General features: G+C 37.3%; 1 protein-coding gene across 1 annotated transcript in view; it reads right to left on the bottom strand.

The window, feature by feature from the left end:
- Positions 1 to 4,524: 4,524 nt before the first annotated feature.
- The window catches only part of ABCC9 (ATP binding cassette subfamily C member 9), a 159,194-nt gene continuing 147,850 nt past the window's right edge, over positions 4,525 to 15,868 (bottom strand). Inside the window, exons 37-39 of the mRNA XM_068970261.1 lie at positions 15,149 to 15,282; positions 12,521 to 12,583; positions 4,525 to 7,707 (exon numbers count right to left, since the gene is read on the bottom strand). Of these exons, the coding sequence (XP_068826362.1) occupies positions 7,570 to 7,707; positions 12,521 to 12,583; positions 15,149 to 15,282 (335 nt within the window). The 3' untranslated portion in view covers positions 4,525 to 7,569. The remainder of the gene's footprint in view (positions 7,708 to 12,520; positions 12,584 to 15,148; positions 15,283 to 15,868) is intronic.

The raw sequence follows: 15,868 nt of genomic DNA, 5'->3' as shown, positions 1-15,868 counted from the left end.
TTCCCTACATTTTTGGCCAAAAGCCTAGATGCCTTGTGTTTCCAATATAATGTTATACTGCATTTAATATAGGCTGGAAGTTGTCAAGTGGGAACAAAGAAAAGAAGCTCCTATTTTCAGGTGAAATTTTGTTACTCCTAAATCTGCTTCTGCCACTTTCTCTCTCCTCTTTGTCAAGGACACAGCAAACTCTGTGCCTGGGCCAAGTCCTTGGCACTGGAAGTGATAGGTCACTGGGAGAAACGGGTGCCTCTATCTAAAGTATGCTTGTGATTGTCATATGTGTTGGGGATCCTGAAATGAGCAGGATGGTGCAATTCTAGATGACTGTTACTGCTCATTTTGAATGGGTAGTGGGAGGAAATGTCTCCTAAGCTGTGTGTTATGCAGTCATTCCACAGGGAAATAAAACTTGGGCTTAAAAAGTCAATATTTGGAAGTGATTACTTATGGCAGGAGATTTTGTCTTGTTTTCTTGTTTTTTTTTTTTTTTTTTAAATATCTTTCTTTGGACTTCCCTTCTTTCTGGAGCAAAGGTAGGGGATTCAAACATAGAAGGAATGCCCAAGAGTTTACTTGAGTTTCACTCAAGTAATTGAAGAATGGCTCTCCCTCCCTTTTTCCAATTTTTCCAATTTTTCTTTTTTTCCCCACAAAGAATCAGTAGCCAGCCCAGTCCCATCACTCTTTTTTTTCTGGAACTACTGGTTGTGATTTGAATTTGTATCCTGATTTTCATGTCACTCTCCAGACTGTGAAACTCCCCTCAGCAGAAGATACTACTTTCAATTGGCTCAGACCTTCTGGCCAGAGCTTTTTACGCCAAAGGTTGATCCTTGACCCAAACTGAAGTCGTGTAAATTTGTCCAGTCATATGTAAGATCAAACGATGAGCTGGACATAGGAGATTTCTTGCTTGATACTTGGAAATAGACAATCTGAGAAGTGAAGAAAGTGACTGCGGGTGCAGGTGCTCCGAGATTTCACCTGAGATAAGAATGGTCAGAAAGTCTACATGCAAGATGAGGAAGGAGTGGAGAGAAAGGTGGAGATGACAGCTCTGAAGGGAAGGGTGAAGCTGAGAAACTTGACAGAAATAGTGTTAGAGAGTAGAGAGTCTCTAGACCTGACCCTGTCCTCACTCTTACTGATGCCCAATAATTCTGCATTTCTTAGATTCTAATGCATGAATCTCTCTTCAATACACTCTGATCTTACTACTCCTCCCTTCTCTGGTGTTTGGAAGTACCATCTCTGAACTCAATTTTTTTTTTTAAGCTCAATTTTAATTTTTTATTTAATTTGCCACTTTAAATATAAAATTTAGAGGATAATTATGCTTTATTAAATAGGATATAATACACTAGTTTTTCTTAGTAAAAACTATTTTCTTAATAAAAATATATACTTCCAAAAACAGAAGTGCCATCTCTGGAGTCAGACAGAGATCAATGATTAAATCAACTATTTGGGAGTAATTCATTTACCTTCTAGCCTCAGTTTTCTCATCTGTAACTTAAGTACAATGAAAAAAAAAAGATAGTTTTTTCAGAAAAATCTTTTTCAGAAAAAAACTTAGGAAAATAGTTATTTCAGAAGATGTTATACTAGTTTTAATATACTAGAAAGCTTTTTATTACTCTGACAAATAATCTCTCTGAATCACATTTTATGACTCAGAAGTGACACTTAGCAGATACTAAACAAATGCCATCAATCAAGATGAAATAACTGAAGTTTATTTTCATGCAACCTCCTTTAGTAGGGGGACAACCATCTTTCAAAAATGCCCAGTTCACTAGCTCTCATAAAAATTATTTTTTTTATTTAGAAAAAGTTTTTGACCACATCATGTGGCATGTGGGATCTTAGTTCCCCAAACAGAGATTAAGCCCATGACCTTCTGCAGTGGAAGCCTGAAGGCTTAACCATTGGACTGCCAGAGAGGTCCCCATAACAATTATTATCATCCCTTTGTTGAACTAAAAAGAACCTGCCCACCATAACTCAGCAATGTATTGCCACTGTTATCTTAAAAACTGGTAGAAAAGGTGGGTTGAACTTCTTACCACTGAAAATACATTTTATTATCACTTCTTCTTGGCCTTTTGGCTAAGACCAAGTCTGGAAATACATCTCACAGTTTATCAAAAACTTATTCTTAAAGGTGACTCTTTTGTCTAGAAGAAACACTTACAGAATATTATAATTGTAAACATCTTTCTACCATCCCTTCTAAACACTTGTATTTGACTTATCTATGCATTGTGTTAATATGTGTTGTAAAAATTTATAGCAACTATACACTTCTTTAAGGCAGTTAAGATAGATGTGAATGTACATACTCAGATGTGTGTTTGTGAAAGGGAGTACCCACATATATTGAGAGGTCAGGAGCTAGATTGTAACCTCTCAAAAAGGGTTAACAGTAAACTTCGTTGGTGGATTCTATTTATGCCTGCTTTCAAAGGATTGATGAATATTTCAGGTATCTGAAAGAAACAGATTAGGAATTTAAAAAAATTATGAAAGTCACTCAGTTGTGTCCAACTGTTTGTGACCCCATGTCTGGGGAATTCTCCAGGCAAGAATACTAGAGTGAGTTGCCATTCCCTTCTCCAGGCGACCTTCCCAACCCAGGGATCAAACCCAGGTCTCCCACATTGCAGGCAGATTCTTTACCATCTGAGCCACCAGGGAAGCCCAAGAATATTGCAATGGGTAGCCTATCCCTTCTCCAGGGGATCTTCCTGACTCAGGAATCAAACTGGGGTCTCCTGCATTGCAGGCGGATTTTTTACCAGCTGAGCTATCAAGGAAGCATGCTCTTTGCTTAAGTAGCGTTGGAACAAAACTCCAACTACTATTAGTCAAAGTGCAAATATTTAGATATGAAACTGTTGGCCTAAATCCACGTGGCCCTGATAATACTAAAGGTCAATAGTCTTTCACTTAACGAAAACTGATACCGTGTATAAATAGCACATACTGTAGCCCTGTCTAGGGGAAAAATGCAAACAAAGCAGCATTAGCCAGTGTTGTACTGTTGTTTTATGGACAAGCTACTTATTTTATGCCAAAGGCAGATTAAGTGATAGAAATCAGTGTCTGAAAGCAATGCTTTTCGCCATTAATGTGTAGCATATATTTGAGATGGTCTGTGACGGTTGATGGCACCTTGATCACAGAAGGCTTTCTTCTTGGAGCCAATTAACTTATTTAGCCAGGTATGGCTCCCTTGATCTTTGTCAATTAAGAAAGGGCATTGGTGACCGTAGTGTAAATGACTCCAGGAAATGAGCTCCAGCCCACAGAAAAAGAAAAAAAATAAATCCCATGTAGTGAATATGTAGAATTAATATATCAACTTTCATATGTCAATGATGATGATACCAACAGAAAAAATGTGAAGGTGGCAAGGGGAATAATCATCACAGGTAACTTGCCATCCTTCCACATTGTGAAAATCAATAGTGAAACCTACTCAAAACTACTCACATTTACACACTAGAAACATCTGAAAATATGAATTCAAACTCAATAGGGTAGCATGCAAATAATTCAACAGGGAATTCAAATGTGGGTAAGAAAAGCTTGCCTCTTTTCAAAAAAATTTCCCTTTAGATCACAAATTGTTGATTAAACTACAACACAAAGTAAAATAGTGTTCAGAATCCCTGTTTATATCTTCTCAGCTGAGATTCAGTTCATTTCACGTTTTCCTTTATGACGGAGCTAAGGCAGTTGATTCAATGAAACCAAGAGGTTTGCTCTGGCAATCCAGGATAGGTTAATGTCAGCAGAGCTAGGAAGCGTGTGGCTATCACCTCCAGCATCTTATGGCTCCACGTTGTGCATAACAAAAAGAAATGGGAGTGGTGACCGAGGTAGACTGACAATTCCCAAACCTGGCTAATTATGAATCTCATCTGAAAGCATTTGCTGTAAATACAGATATAAATCCTTTCACTGGGGAGTTTGAGATAGAGGAGTCTTACTAATGCCTGAGCAAATCTTGAAAATGATGTGTAGTCACTTAAGAAAAAAATTAAACTCAAGTTACAGAATATAGCCTCTTGGCTACAGTTTCTTATTATCAAAGCCTAGGATTAGAAGACTGCATTTAACTTTGGATAAGGGGTTAATTAGGGAATTATTAAAATATTATAAATCACAGATCTCCAAAGAATGGAGTACAAAATAGTCATTTAACATATATTGGCAAACAACCATAAAAACTAATCAATATACCTTGGAGAAAAGTCCAGACATCCAACTATTTAATTAGCAATGCAATAAAATTTATTGATATAGTTGTTCTACTTGATGAAAACTTCCCAAAAGCCTATATATAAAACTGACTCTGTGACAAGTGTGAAACAAAACTGTCAAAGCATAATCAGGTACTGTCTTGTCAACTGTGTTAATTTACATCTATTGATCAGTCCTGGTTGATGCCCAATGGTATTATAAGTAAAAGAATAATTGTCCTTTTTAAATAAGTATGCAAAAAAAGTAATTTATTATATAATACCAAAGCAGCATATGTTTATAGTAGAAGAAATGCAACACAGACAGTGAAAAGTTACAGGCACACGGCTAGTGGTAAAATTAATCAATGGACCAATCAAATATACTGATTAGGGCCTGCTGTGGTTCAGGTACTTGTATTATATGCCAAGGGCACAAAGACACACAGACATGGTCCCAGTTACTTAGCAGGATCTTCTCTTATCTATCTAATCTAGAGCGAAGTTGACTTTTAAATTGACCGAAAGGAGCACTTAAAAATAGAGGGTGCACAGTCCTTTAAGAGAAGTTTTTTGTTTCTCTTTTAACAATATCAGTAACCTTCTTGCATATAAAGCTTTAAGTATTTACTGCTTTTCACAAATATGAAGGAATTAAAATTGGTAAAAATGATTTGGTTAATTAAATGTAAAATCTGCGACATGAAATTTGATTAAGTAAAGGCTGGTCTTCTTTTATAGATATATACCTATTTAATAAAAAAATTATCTCAAGATTAGTTATTTCCATATTCAATAGATCATACATATAACACAATATATGATTAAACAATTTAAGAGATCCTCCTTGACTTTATTCAGTCAATTTAGTTTTGTAAACAATTAAACACTCAAGTGACTGCAAGTTATGAGGAAACCAGTGATCACTTGGTTGTAAAAATGGTAAATGTGATTTTCTGTTTAGTGTAATTAGATACGCTTCTGCTGACACTGCCTGGATAGCAGTAGAATATTTACAGATATCATGAGGGATTATTTCAGTGGGTAAATCCTCATTTCTCTTGATGAGTGTGGTTACTAAGAAGCTTCAGTCGTGTCCGACTTTTTGCGACCTGATGGATCGTGGCTCACAAGGATCCTCTATCCATGGGATTCTCCAGGTAAGAATACTGGAGTGGGTTGCCATGCCCTCCTCCAGGGGGTCTTCCCAACCCAGGGATCGAACCCGCATCTCTTAAGTCTCCTGCTTAGGCAGGTGGATTCTTTACCACTATTGCCACCTGGGAAGCCCTTTCTCTGTGACACTGAAATATATAACTTGGTAAAAAACATGGTGTGAATTCAACCTTACAAAGCATTTGCATGCCAGAAACACTTTGAGTAAATTGGTGGAACATTTAGAAAATATTTTCAAGATCAAATCAACAGTTCTTGATTCTGTTCTGTTTAACTTTCAGGGAAGAATAAGAGGATTTTTCTCCTAATGAAGTTTTATATATATGATGAGTTGACAGTTTGCACTAAGTAACATAGAACACTTTTGGCCATCCTTGTGAAACTTATTTTAGGTAAACATCAAGACTAAATTCAGGGGAAGGCCCAGGCATAAGTTCTGCATGAGTAAGTATACAAATTTTCCAAGCATGAATACACAATAAACAACACAGGAACTATAGAAAGGGAACTTACATTCTCTTTTTCCATCAGTTATAATTCTTAAAAGTCTTACAATGCACATGGACCTTGACATGAAAATCAATATTGATACAAATGGGTACAAAATTACAGTATAAATCTTTGGGTGCTAGCATGACAATGGAAGTAACTTTTAGTATTTTTTCAATTTATTAATTTACATTTAAGAAAGCATGACACTAATATCCGATAAATTTTGACGCACCTTGAATATGCACATTAAACTCAGAATAAAATTTTGATACACTCTTTACATGTACATTAAAATTAGAGCAGGAACAAATATGTACCTGTGTGACACCACTGGGCATAAATGTTTAAAAGAAATATACATTCTTCCACCTAGAAATAGAATGTTTTACATATACATGTATGTCTACCTATGTTTATGTATGTATGTATGTATGTATGTATATTTGTATAGATAAATCCTGTGAAAATAAGGCCACTTGCTTATGCTCTCCAGTCTTGAATAATGTGGAATTTTAGGCCTTGAGAATAATAAACACATCTAAAGTGAAAGTGAAAGTAAAGTCGCTCAGTCGTGTTTGACTCTTTGCGACCTCATGGTCTGTAGCCTACCAGGGTCCTCCGTCCATGGGGTTTTCCAGGCAAGAGTACTGGAGTGGGTTGCCATTTCCTTCTCCAGGGGATCTTCCCGACCCAGGGATCGAACCCGGGTCTCTCGCATTGTAGGCAGACACGTTACCATCTGAACAACCAGGGAAGAACAAATGTAATGATTAATTAAACCATGGAAAGCTGTAGTGATCTGTCACTGAAGGGTTGAGCCTTATTATTTTTGAACTTCAGTCTGGAAAAGCCCATTATGCTTGATATCTTAAGAACTCTCCTCTTACTAGATGAGGAAAAATGGAACCTTGGGTATAATTTGTCAAATTTTCAAACTCTTATTATCATGATCATTCTAATGAAGGTTTCAGATTTACAGAGTTATTATAAAGGTAATAATAACTTCTAGTCTTGGTAACCAGAAACAATTTAGATGAAAAAAAGAGACTTTTATAAGAAACATCAGTATTATTAATGTTAATGAATACAGATCATATTCTCAGACAGTAAATAATGAATTTGAGTGTTTCATTTTCTAACTGATTAGAAAACCTGTCCTCCTTTTAATTTCTTCCAATAATATCTAGAAACATCAACAAAAAGGAAACATATTCTTACAAATAAAAGTAAAATAATACTGAATGCTAACTGTAACTTCTATGCTTGAGAGATATTTTCCAGACTTAAGCAGAGTGGTTGATTTACCACTTAAAGTAGCTTACTTGTTTTAATACAACCTTAAAGGTTATTCTTAAAGGTAATGTGGCTTAATCTTTAGAAAAACATCAGTAATGAACATAATAAGCAGCCACAGATTGGGAAACAAAGCAAAACAAACAGAACAAAGGAAGAAGAAATGTCAATATAGAAAATGCAATATTTACTGGTACAGTGATATTTTTACTAATTACAAAGTCCACAACATAACAATTAAACTTCACAAAAGTGTGTAAAAGTTTAAGATGCCACTTTCCAAAGGCCAAGCTGATGATCCATTAAGTAGGTTATGAGAGCATTATTTTAAATACAAGCATGGTGTTAAGACATTCCGTCACATGTCTGCTCGAACAAAAGAAGCGAATACTCCATCTTCCCGGGCCAAGAGGCTTTCTGGAGTGTCATATTCTAAAATATTCCCTCGCTTCATCACAATAACTAGGTCTGCCGTCAGAATAGTGTGAACCCGATGCTGTGAGTGAGAAAAGAATAAATGTATTCATTATAAATTTCAGGGAACCAGCCAAAGCAATGGAAAATGCATATTTCACTGTTTATACAAGGGCATTTCTTTATCTTGGGCACAGCCCTTCTTTTTCTTTCTTATGTAAAGTATGATTTATTTACATACTTTTAAACACCAGCCAGTATGGCTGGGTCTTATATAGGCTGTATTAAATTGAGTGTACCTAATATAGTAGTTTCATCATTTTCACGAAATTGTGAATAGGATAATAAATGTTTGTCAAATAATTAAATGATTAGAAGAGTCACTGTGAACCATTTTGGTTATAGTTTAGTCTAGACTAAAATTAGTTTTTTAGTAGAGTCAACTCATTCTCTGGGATAACACACAATTTGAAGAACCCTGGGAGGTGGTTTAATTTTGAGAAAACCATATGGGGAAGTCCATTCTGACATGCAGTGTTAGAAGGTATTATCCAAGACTTTAGGTCGGCATGCTGTCTTTTTGTCTTTAGAGATCCCTGCTACCCACTCAGTCATTTTCTCTTCCCACATGGTACCTTTTGGAGAGAAGCTCTAGTGTTAGTAATTAATCATAATAAAAATTACCACTTCCTGAATGTATATTATACATTAGCTACTCCACACACATACTTGTTAATCATCAGAACATTCCACAAATGTGGGTGTTAATCTCTCCACTTTATGGGGGAGACCACTGGAGTTCATAATAAATAAAGCAAAATCAGATCACACAGATAGTAAGTAGCAGAATCAACATCCAAACCAGGCTTATTCGCTTCTGAGCTACTTCCACTCTGCCATAGGATGTTTTGTTGGGAGGATCTGGTCCTTCAGAGGGTTGTTCACCTGTCAGTCAGAATGGATTCATGTTTTGGCTTTCCCACCTGTTAGCTGTGCAATCTTGAGCAACAAACTTAACTTTTGTATGCCTTAACTTTCACATCAGTAAAATGATGGCTGGGGAATGGTGGTGAGGATCAAATGAGATAATGCATGTAAAAATAATTCAGCACTTTGTCTTTGCAGTGAACATTTTTGCTACTCTTGCTAAGTGCTGCCCAATAGAAATATAATGTGAGCCACAAATATGCGGCACATGTAGTTTCAAATCTCTTAGGAGCCATATTTTACAAGCACAAATAAACAGGTGGCATTTGTTTTAGTAATGTATGTTAGTAACAACCCAAAGTTCAACCTAGGGCCGTCCCCAAAGCAAAAGCTTATCCCTTGCCCTGGACCTGCAGACGGGGTATTCTCAGTGTTCATGCTTTCAGAGAAGCAAGCAGTCCTGGTTGGAACTCATAACTAAGGGGCAAAGTAGCACATATATGGACTGTGATAAAGATGCCAGCTTAGAACATGTACCACTAGTTTCCACATCCATAGACAAATCTATATCATTCACTAAATACTGGTAATTAATGGACTTCCCTGGTGGCTCAGATGGTAAAGAAATTTCCTACAATGCAGGAGACCTGAGTTTGATTCCTGAGTGGGGAGGATCCCCCAGAGAAGTCTACCCACTCCAGTATTCTTGCCTGGAGAATTTCATGGACAGAGGAGCCTGGTATAATCCATTGGGTTGCAAATGGTTGGACACGACTGAGTGATGAACAATGGTATATAGTTAGGGATATCACACTTTAAAGGACAATTTTTATCTTTAAGAAAGGGCCACAGCCCCTTGCATCTCCATGCATTTAGAAAAAAATAAACTTAATGAGCTGTTTCATATCCGCTGTTCATTTCCTTCAAAGAATTAGTTCTTCAAGAACCATATCATAGATATTTTTAAAAATCTGGCTTCTAAACCCATAAATAGGATATTATAAATATTGCCTTGATATTCTAAAATGATGCTTGTTTTAAAAAATGTTGAAAAACTTGGCCTATAGAAGTAAATATATCTGGTGTTTATTCCATTACTCCAAATTAATTTCTGCTTGACAAAGTGTCAACTGCCATAGCGTTGATGAAATGTTCAAAATGCTCCAGAGAAATAAACCTCAACAAGAGTGAAGTATAGATTACTTTCATTAAAAAATGCCACTCACTATTTTGGGGCATGAGGGCTTCTTTTTAGAAACCTGAGAAAGTTATTTTTTAAAGTTATTCCACAATTTTCAGTGGCAGTTAACAAAAATAACAGAACAATTTTTATCAGGGAAGGAAAAATAGTTACTCTTAATAAATTCATGTATTTATTTATTGGCTGCACCACACAGTGTGTGGGATCACAGCTCCCTGACCAGGGATCAAACCTGTGCCCCCTACCTTAGAGTCAGTGTCTTAACCGACGGACCACCAGCAAAGCTCCAATTACTCTTAATAGTTGTTGTTGTTTAGTTGCTAAGTCGTGATGACTACTTTGCAACCCCATTGACTGTGCCCACCAGGCTCCTCTGTCCATAGGATTTCCCACGTAAGAATACTGGAGTGGGTTCTCATTTCCTTCTCTAGGGGATCTTCCCAACCCAGGAATCAAACCCTCATCTCTTGCATTGGGAGGTAGATTCTTTTCCACTGAGCCACCTGGAAAGCCCAACAGAGCTGATGAAGATTTTAACAGAGTTGAGGAGTATTATACAAGGGATGTACCACAAGTTGGCTCTCCCTCTTATGAGTCTGGTAAAAGGAGTTGGTCCCACAGTATGTGGTCCTTTGCCACAATTTTCTGTGTCTGGGGAAAGAGCTCTAGGTATCCTGGTGGCCACCTCCACACTGGGTGATCTTGAAATGAACAATGGGTAAAAGACATACAAGTAAACAGAAAAGTTTTCAATGAATGTAGAAAAGAAGAAATCAGGTGAGATAACATAATTTTTTGGTGAAAATATAAAATTATGCTCAATAAATCTTCCAGCTGTCAACTAAATGTGACCACCCATCAGTACCATGCTTCATGCAGAGCAGAGAAAAATAGTCTTCAGAGTAGGCAAGGTTCTACTTTTCCCCCTTTTAACTTGTCCTTTTAAAGGGAGCAAGAAGCTCTTTCTCCCCATCTTTCCAGTGAGAAAATTCTTGAAAATGTTATAAAATCGTTTTTCAAGTTAGCCGATTTTCTCAAGTCTCCCTGTAGGCAACTCCAGGGCAGAAGGAATCACAGAGTTCACTGGGAAAGTGAAAGAAAATGCTATCTCTTTACTTAGGCCCAGTTTACAGAAGCAGAGCCTTGATGGGGAATCGTTTCCAGCTACCTTGAGAAAGCTGCGCTTCAAAGGGTGCTCTTTCTTTTTTAATATATTCTTTTTTATTTATTTGTTTGGCTGCGCTGGGTCTGTGATGCAGCAGGCAAGATCTTTGACCTTCATTGCAGAACACAAAGTCTTTAGCTGTGGCATGCAAACTGTTAGTTGCAGAATATGGGATCAAGTTCCCAGACTGGAGATTGAACCTGGGTCCCCTGCATTCAGAGCATGGAGTCTTAGCCACTGGACCACCAGGGAAGTCCCAAGGATATACTTTCGCCCATGCATCATTCACAAAACCAGAAGCACAAGCAAGCACTTCACACATAACTCCTATGACTCAACTGTTAAAAACTTAAGTAATTATTGAGCGATGCTTTCTTCAGGGCAGATAGGGGACATGTGTTCGGTACTTTAAGGACAGTTACAGAACAACTCCAAGGGACAGTGAAATTGGTCTTTAGGACAGAGGTAAATCTGGGTACAGGTTTTCTCGCATACTTACAGCTATTGTAACAATGGTGTGGTCTGCAAAAGCTGTCAAGGCCACTTTCTGCCAGACCACTCTCTCTGGTGCATTGATACATTTGAAAATATATGCAAATGCCTCATTTGTATTGAGCGCAACAGAAGAACCCAGTTGAACTGATTTGTATAATAACTCCTTGTAGTTAGTTCCCTCCCCCCATCCCTCCCCTTTAATCTGCATTCTTCTTGCCTTACTGAGGGGGAGGTGGCTAAGATAACTACCAGAGAATGGGATACTTGGCAGGGTAGCTCCTGATCTTTACTTGTTGGTCATCACCAAAGTGGAAAAGAGGCCATTCTTGAGAGCAAGCAAGTTTGGAACAGTATCACACTCTACTAATATACCCTCAGATAAGACTAAAACAAGGCCTGCATCCAAAATAGAAGAGACACGGTGCTGGAAAGAAAAGAAAAATGGAAAAGAGAAGAGAATCAGCAGGAGGGAAATGTCCAAGCAACTCATTTTAAAAAGAGTTTTGTTAAATTGTAAGCCTATCAGTAAGAACCCATCCATCTGCAAAGAGGCAGAGATAAAACCATGGCCTGTTTGTAGTAACTTGTAACGGGCATTACAAACACTTAAGCAAGTTTTCAGTTTGATTGGAGCTATCTAAAAATCAGAGAAAGTATCTGCTGGTATCTCACAGCCTTCTTTTTGCAAACAGCTGAGTAAACAGGAACACAGAAATTAAGTGTAAATAGTATCAGCAATCAAAACGATGAATTTTGCTTCTGAAATTGATCATCAGACAATTCAATTATTCAAAAATGAATCATCCCATATGAACTACCGTCTGTATCTAGTGAAACAGTACAGGCCATGACCTGCTGGAATTCTGAAATTTATAATGCTCTTTCATTGTAAACTAGGAGAGGAAGGTAGAGCAGACAGCTTGGGAGAAAAAACAGTTGTAATGGCATTCAAAGCATAACATTTTTTTTTTTTCACAGATACAGAAATATTAGCAGAGAAATATATGATTCAACATAAGTATACTTTTAATTGCCCCCAAATAAATAATACTGAATCTTCAAACAGCAACCAAAGAGGAGTAAATCAACACTGTCTCCTATACTTACAGCTATTGTAACAACGGTGCGATCTGCAAAAGCTGTCATGACCACTTTCTGCAAAATGTTTTCCTGCCAAAAAATAAATAGAGTCTGAATTTTCTCTGGACTCCTTTCTGTTGCCAAAGTATTTTGTCCCCAAGAACAATGCTTCAACATGCCCAATCTCTTCTGAGAATTCTCACTCCTGTCTTCTGCAGATGGTCTAACAGGGAACAGTGCCCATCAGGGAACTCAGGCTGGGTTCTGTAGTGTCTTCAAAATGCAAAGAAAACTCGGTTGATCAACTAGGAATGACTGATAGATCTATTGCCAGGAAAATGAAACCAAATGGGTGGGGAAATGCTCACTTAAGGTTATGCCACAAAAAAAGATGTGTTCAAAACCAATATAACCCTAAAACAGTGTTAAGTTTAGGGTCAGAAAAGGAGAAAATAAAATACATGCCAAAATTTTGGATTCTGACCCATAAAAGTACATTCCTGGCAGGAACTATTTTTATTCCCACCACAAACCATTGTTGTTGTTCAGTTGCCAAGTCACATCTGACTCTGTGACCCCATGAACTGCAGCATGCCAGGCTTCCTGTCCTTCACTATCTCCCTGAGTTTGCTCAAACTCATGTTTATTGAGTCAGTGATGCCATTAAACTATCTCATGTTCTGTTGTCCCCTCCTCCTCTTGCCCTCCATCTTTCCCAGCATTGGGGTCTTTTCCAGTGACTTGGCTCTTCGCATCAGGTGGCCAAAATATTGAGCTTCAGCATCAGTCCTTCCAATGAATATTCAGGGGTGATTTCCTTTAGGATTGACTGATTTGATGTCCTTGTTGTCCAAGGGACTCTCAAGAGTTTTCTCCAGCACCACAGTTTGAAAACATTAATTCTTCAGTGCTCAGCCTTAAATTGTTGTTATATTTTAAAAGATATCAGGGGTAAAGATTCTTCCTCTCTCCTCAATAAAAAGTCTCAATTACCTAAATCTTTATGTGAAGTTGTTATTTCTTCCAATCACATGGCTTATTGCCAATTAATTCATTCTTATTCTCCCCTTTTCTCTCTCTCTCATTTCTATTGAGGCAGTACTATCCTTATAATAACTCCCAATATTATAAGAACTTAGTAATTAATACTAATTTTAATGTAGTTACATTTAGTGAAATGGCTTCATTAGAAACAACTTCATTGCTTTAAATTATCTTAACTTGGAGAAGATATATAACTTCGTACAGATATTTTAACTGATTGCACTCCATGCTCGGTCGCTCAGTCTGATTCTTTGCAACTCTATGGGCTGTAGCCCACCAATCTCCTTCTGTCCATGCGATTTTCCAGGCAAGAATACTGGAGTGGGTTGCCATTTTCTCCTCCAGGGGATCTTCTCTACCCAGGGATCAAACCCGCATGTCTTTTGTTTCTTCATTGCAGGCGGATTCTTTACCACTGAGCCACCGGGGGAAGCCCAGTTTAACTAATTAGTCTTACTTAATACAAAGAAGGACAGGGAAGCCTGGTGTGCTGCAGTTCATGGGATCACAAAGAGTCGGACACAACTTAGTGACTGAACAAAAACAACAGGAATACAAAGAAATTATATCAAATTAACATCTCCATATATAACTGGTTCTTAATAATCTTGAAGCTGTTTCACCTTTTTGGATAGTTTTACTCAATCTAAAGTATACAGGAAGAAAAGAAATAAGATTTTTTTTTGTCCTTTCTGATGCCAAACTTTTAATATCAAGTTCATTTTATAAGAACATTAATAGATAGCTCATAACATTTGCAGTTCAATGTGACATTTTCCCCACTCAGTCACAACCTTCCAAACAGATCCTTGGACATATTTGATACTTTAAAAAATTTTAATTTTCATTTTATATTGGAGTACAGTTGATTTGTAATGTTGTGTTAGTTTTCAAGTATACAGCTAAGTGATTCAGTTATGCATATACATATATCCATTCTTTTTCAGATTTTTTTCCCTTTTTAGGTTATTACAGAATACTGAGTAGAGTTCCCTGTGCTATACAGTAGGTCCTTTTTGATTATCTGTTTTATATATAGTAGTGTGTATATGTTAATCCTAAACTCCTAATTTATCCCTCCCCTTATTTGACACTTTTAAATGCTCTCTTTCAAAAGGCAAAGTTTCTGCCTTATTACCATCAATACATTGACAGGGCCATTATTAATTCTAGCCGGTATTAATTTTAGTGAATCCCTCTTCAAATTGCATTAGAAGATGATTGGTTTTGATTATCAATAGATTCTATTAAACAGTGATTTGCATACTTCATTTTAGAACTTCCACGGCAACACACCTGAATACCTGAATACAGTACAGTCTCATCAGCTGAGCCCTGGAATTTTACTCTCGTGAGGATTAATCAAAAAGTGATGGCAAATTTATATGATGCTTATTGGACAACAGGAGCTTCTTTAAAACAAGAGTCAGGTCTCCTTTATGGAAATTCTCAATGTGCTATATACCACTGGTTGATCAATGAGGGAGCTGAGAAGACACTGAAAACAATAGTCCCAAGGATATTCAGAACCCAGTCAGGAAAAATAAATTGTAATTTTTGCACGCATTTCTTCGACCTATCAATTGAAAGCAACTTAGATGATGCACTCACTGTGGCCATGTCGATGGAAGCCGTTGCTTCATCCATGATGAGAATACTGCTTTTGCGGACAAAGGCCCTGGCAAGGCAGAACAGCTGTCTCTGTCCAACGCTAAAATTCTCCCCACCTTCAGTGACAACTGCGTCTAAATTAAAAAAAAGCAAAGACTTCACTAAAGAAATGATATTAACATTTTCCTTAGGCAACATAGTGGAAAACACATTATGTCCTATAAAAACCTATTGATATCACTTTGTACTGGTGCAAGGATTTCATTTTGGAAAAAGCAAAGAGGAACTTGGGGAAAATGAAGATGATCCTGGGCCATCTTATGTTTGACAATAGGTGGTAAATTGTCTCCTTATAGTAGGACATGAAATATTGTTAAACATTTTAAAGACTGGAAGACCTTCAAGATGATTTAATTATCTGATGCAATTATCCAAGGCCTAGAGAAATGAAGTGATTTGCCCAGGATGACATAGCTAACTGGTACTAGAGCTTAGTGAGAAACAAAATATTCTCAATTCCAATACCTATTCTCTTTCCATTATATCGTCCCCTTGGACTCTAAGCTCCAAGTCAGTAGTTTTAGGTTAGTTTAGTCGCTCAGTCATGTCCGACTCTTTGCAACCCCATGGACTGTAGTCTACCAGGCTCCTCTGTCCATGGGATTTTCCAGGCAAGAATACTGGAGTGGGTCGCCATTTCCTTCTCCAGAGTATCTTCCC

Source organism: Capricornis sumatraensis, chromosome 4 (assembly GCF_032405125.1).
Source record: "Capricornis sumatraensis isolate serow.1 chromosome 4, serow.2, whole genome shotgun sequence".
NCBI lineage: Eukaryota > Metazoa > Chordata > Mammalia > Artiodactyla > Bovidae > Capricornis > Capricornis sumatraensis.
This window is presented reverse-complemented; position numbering and strand designations above follow the sequence as displayed.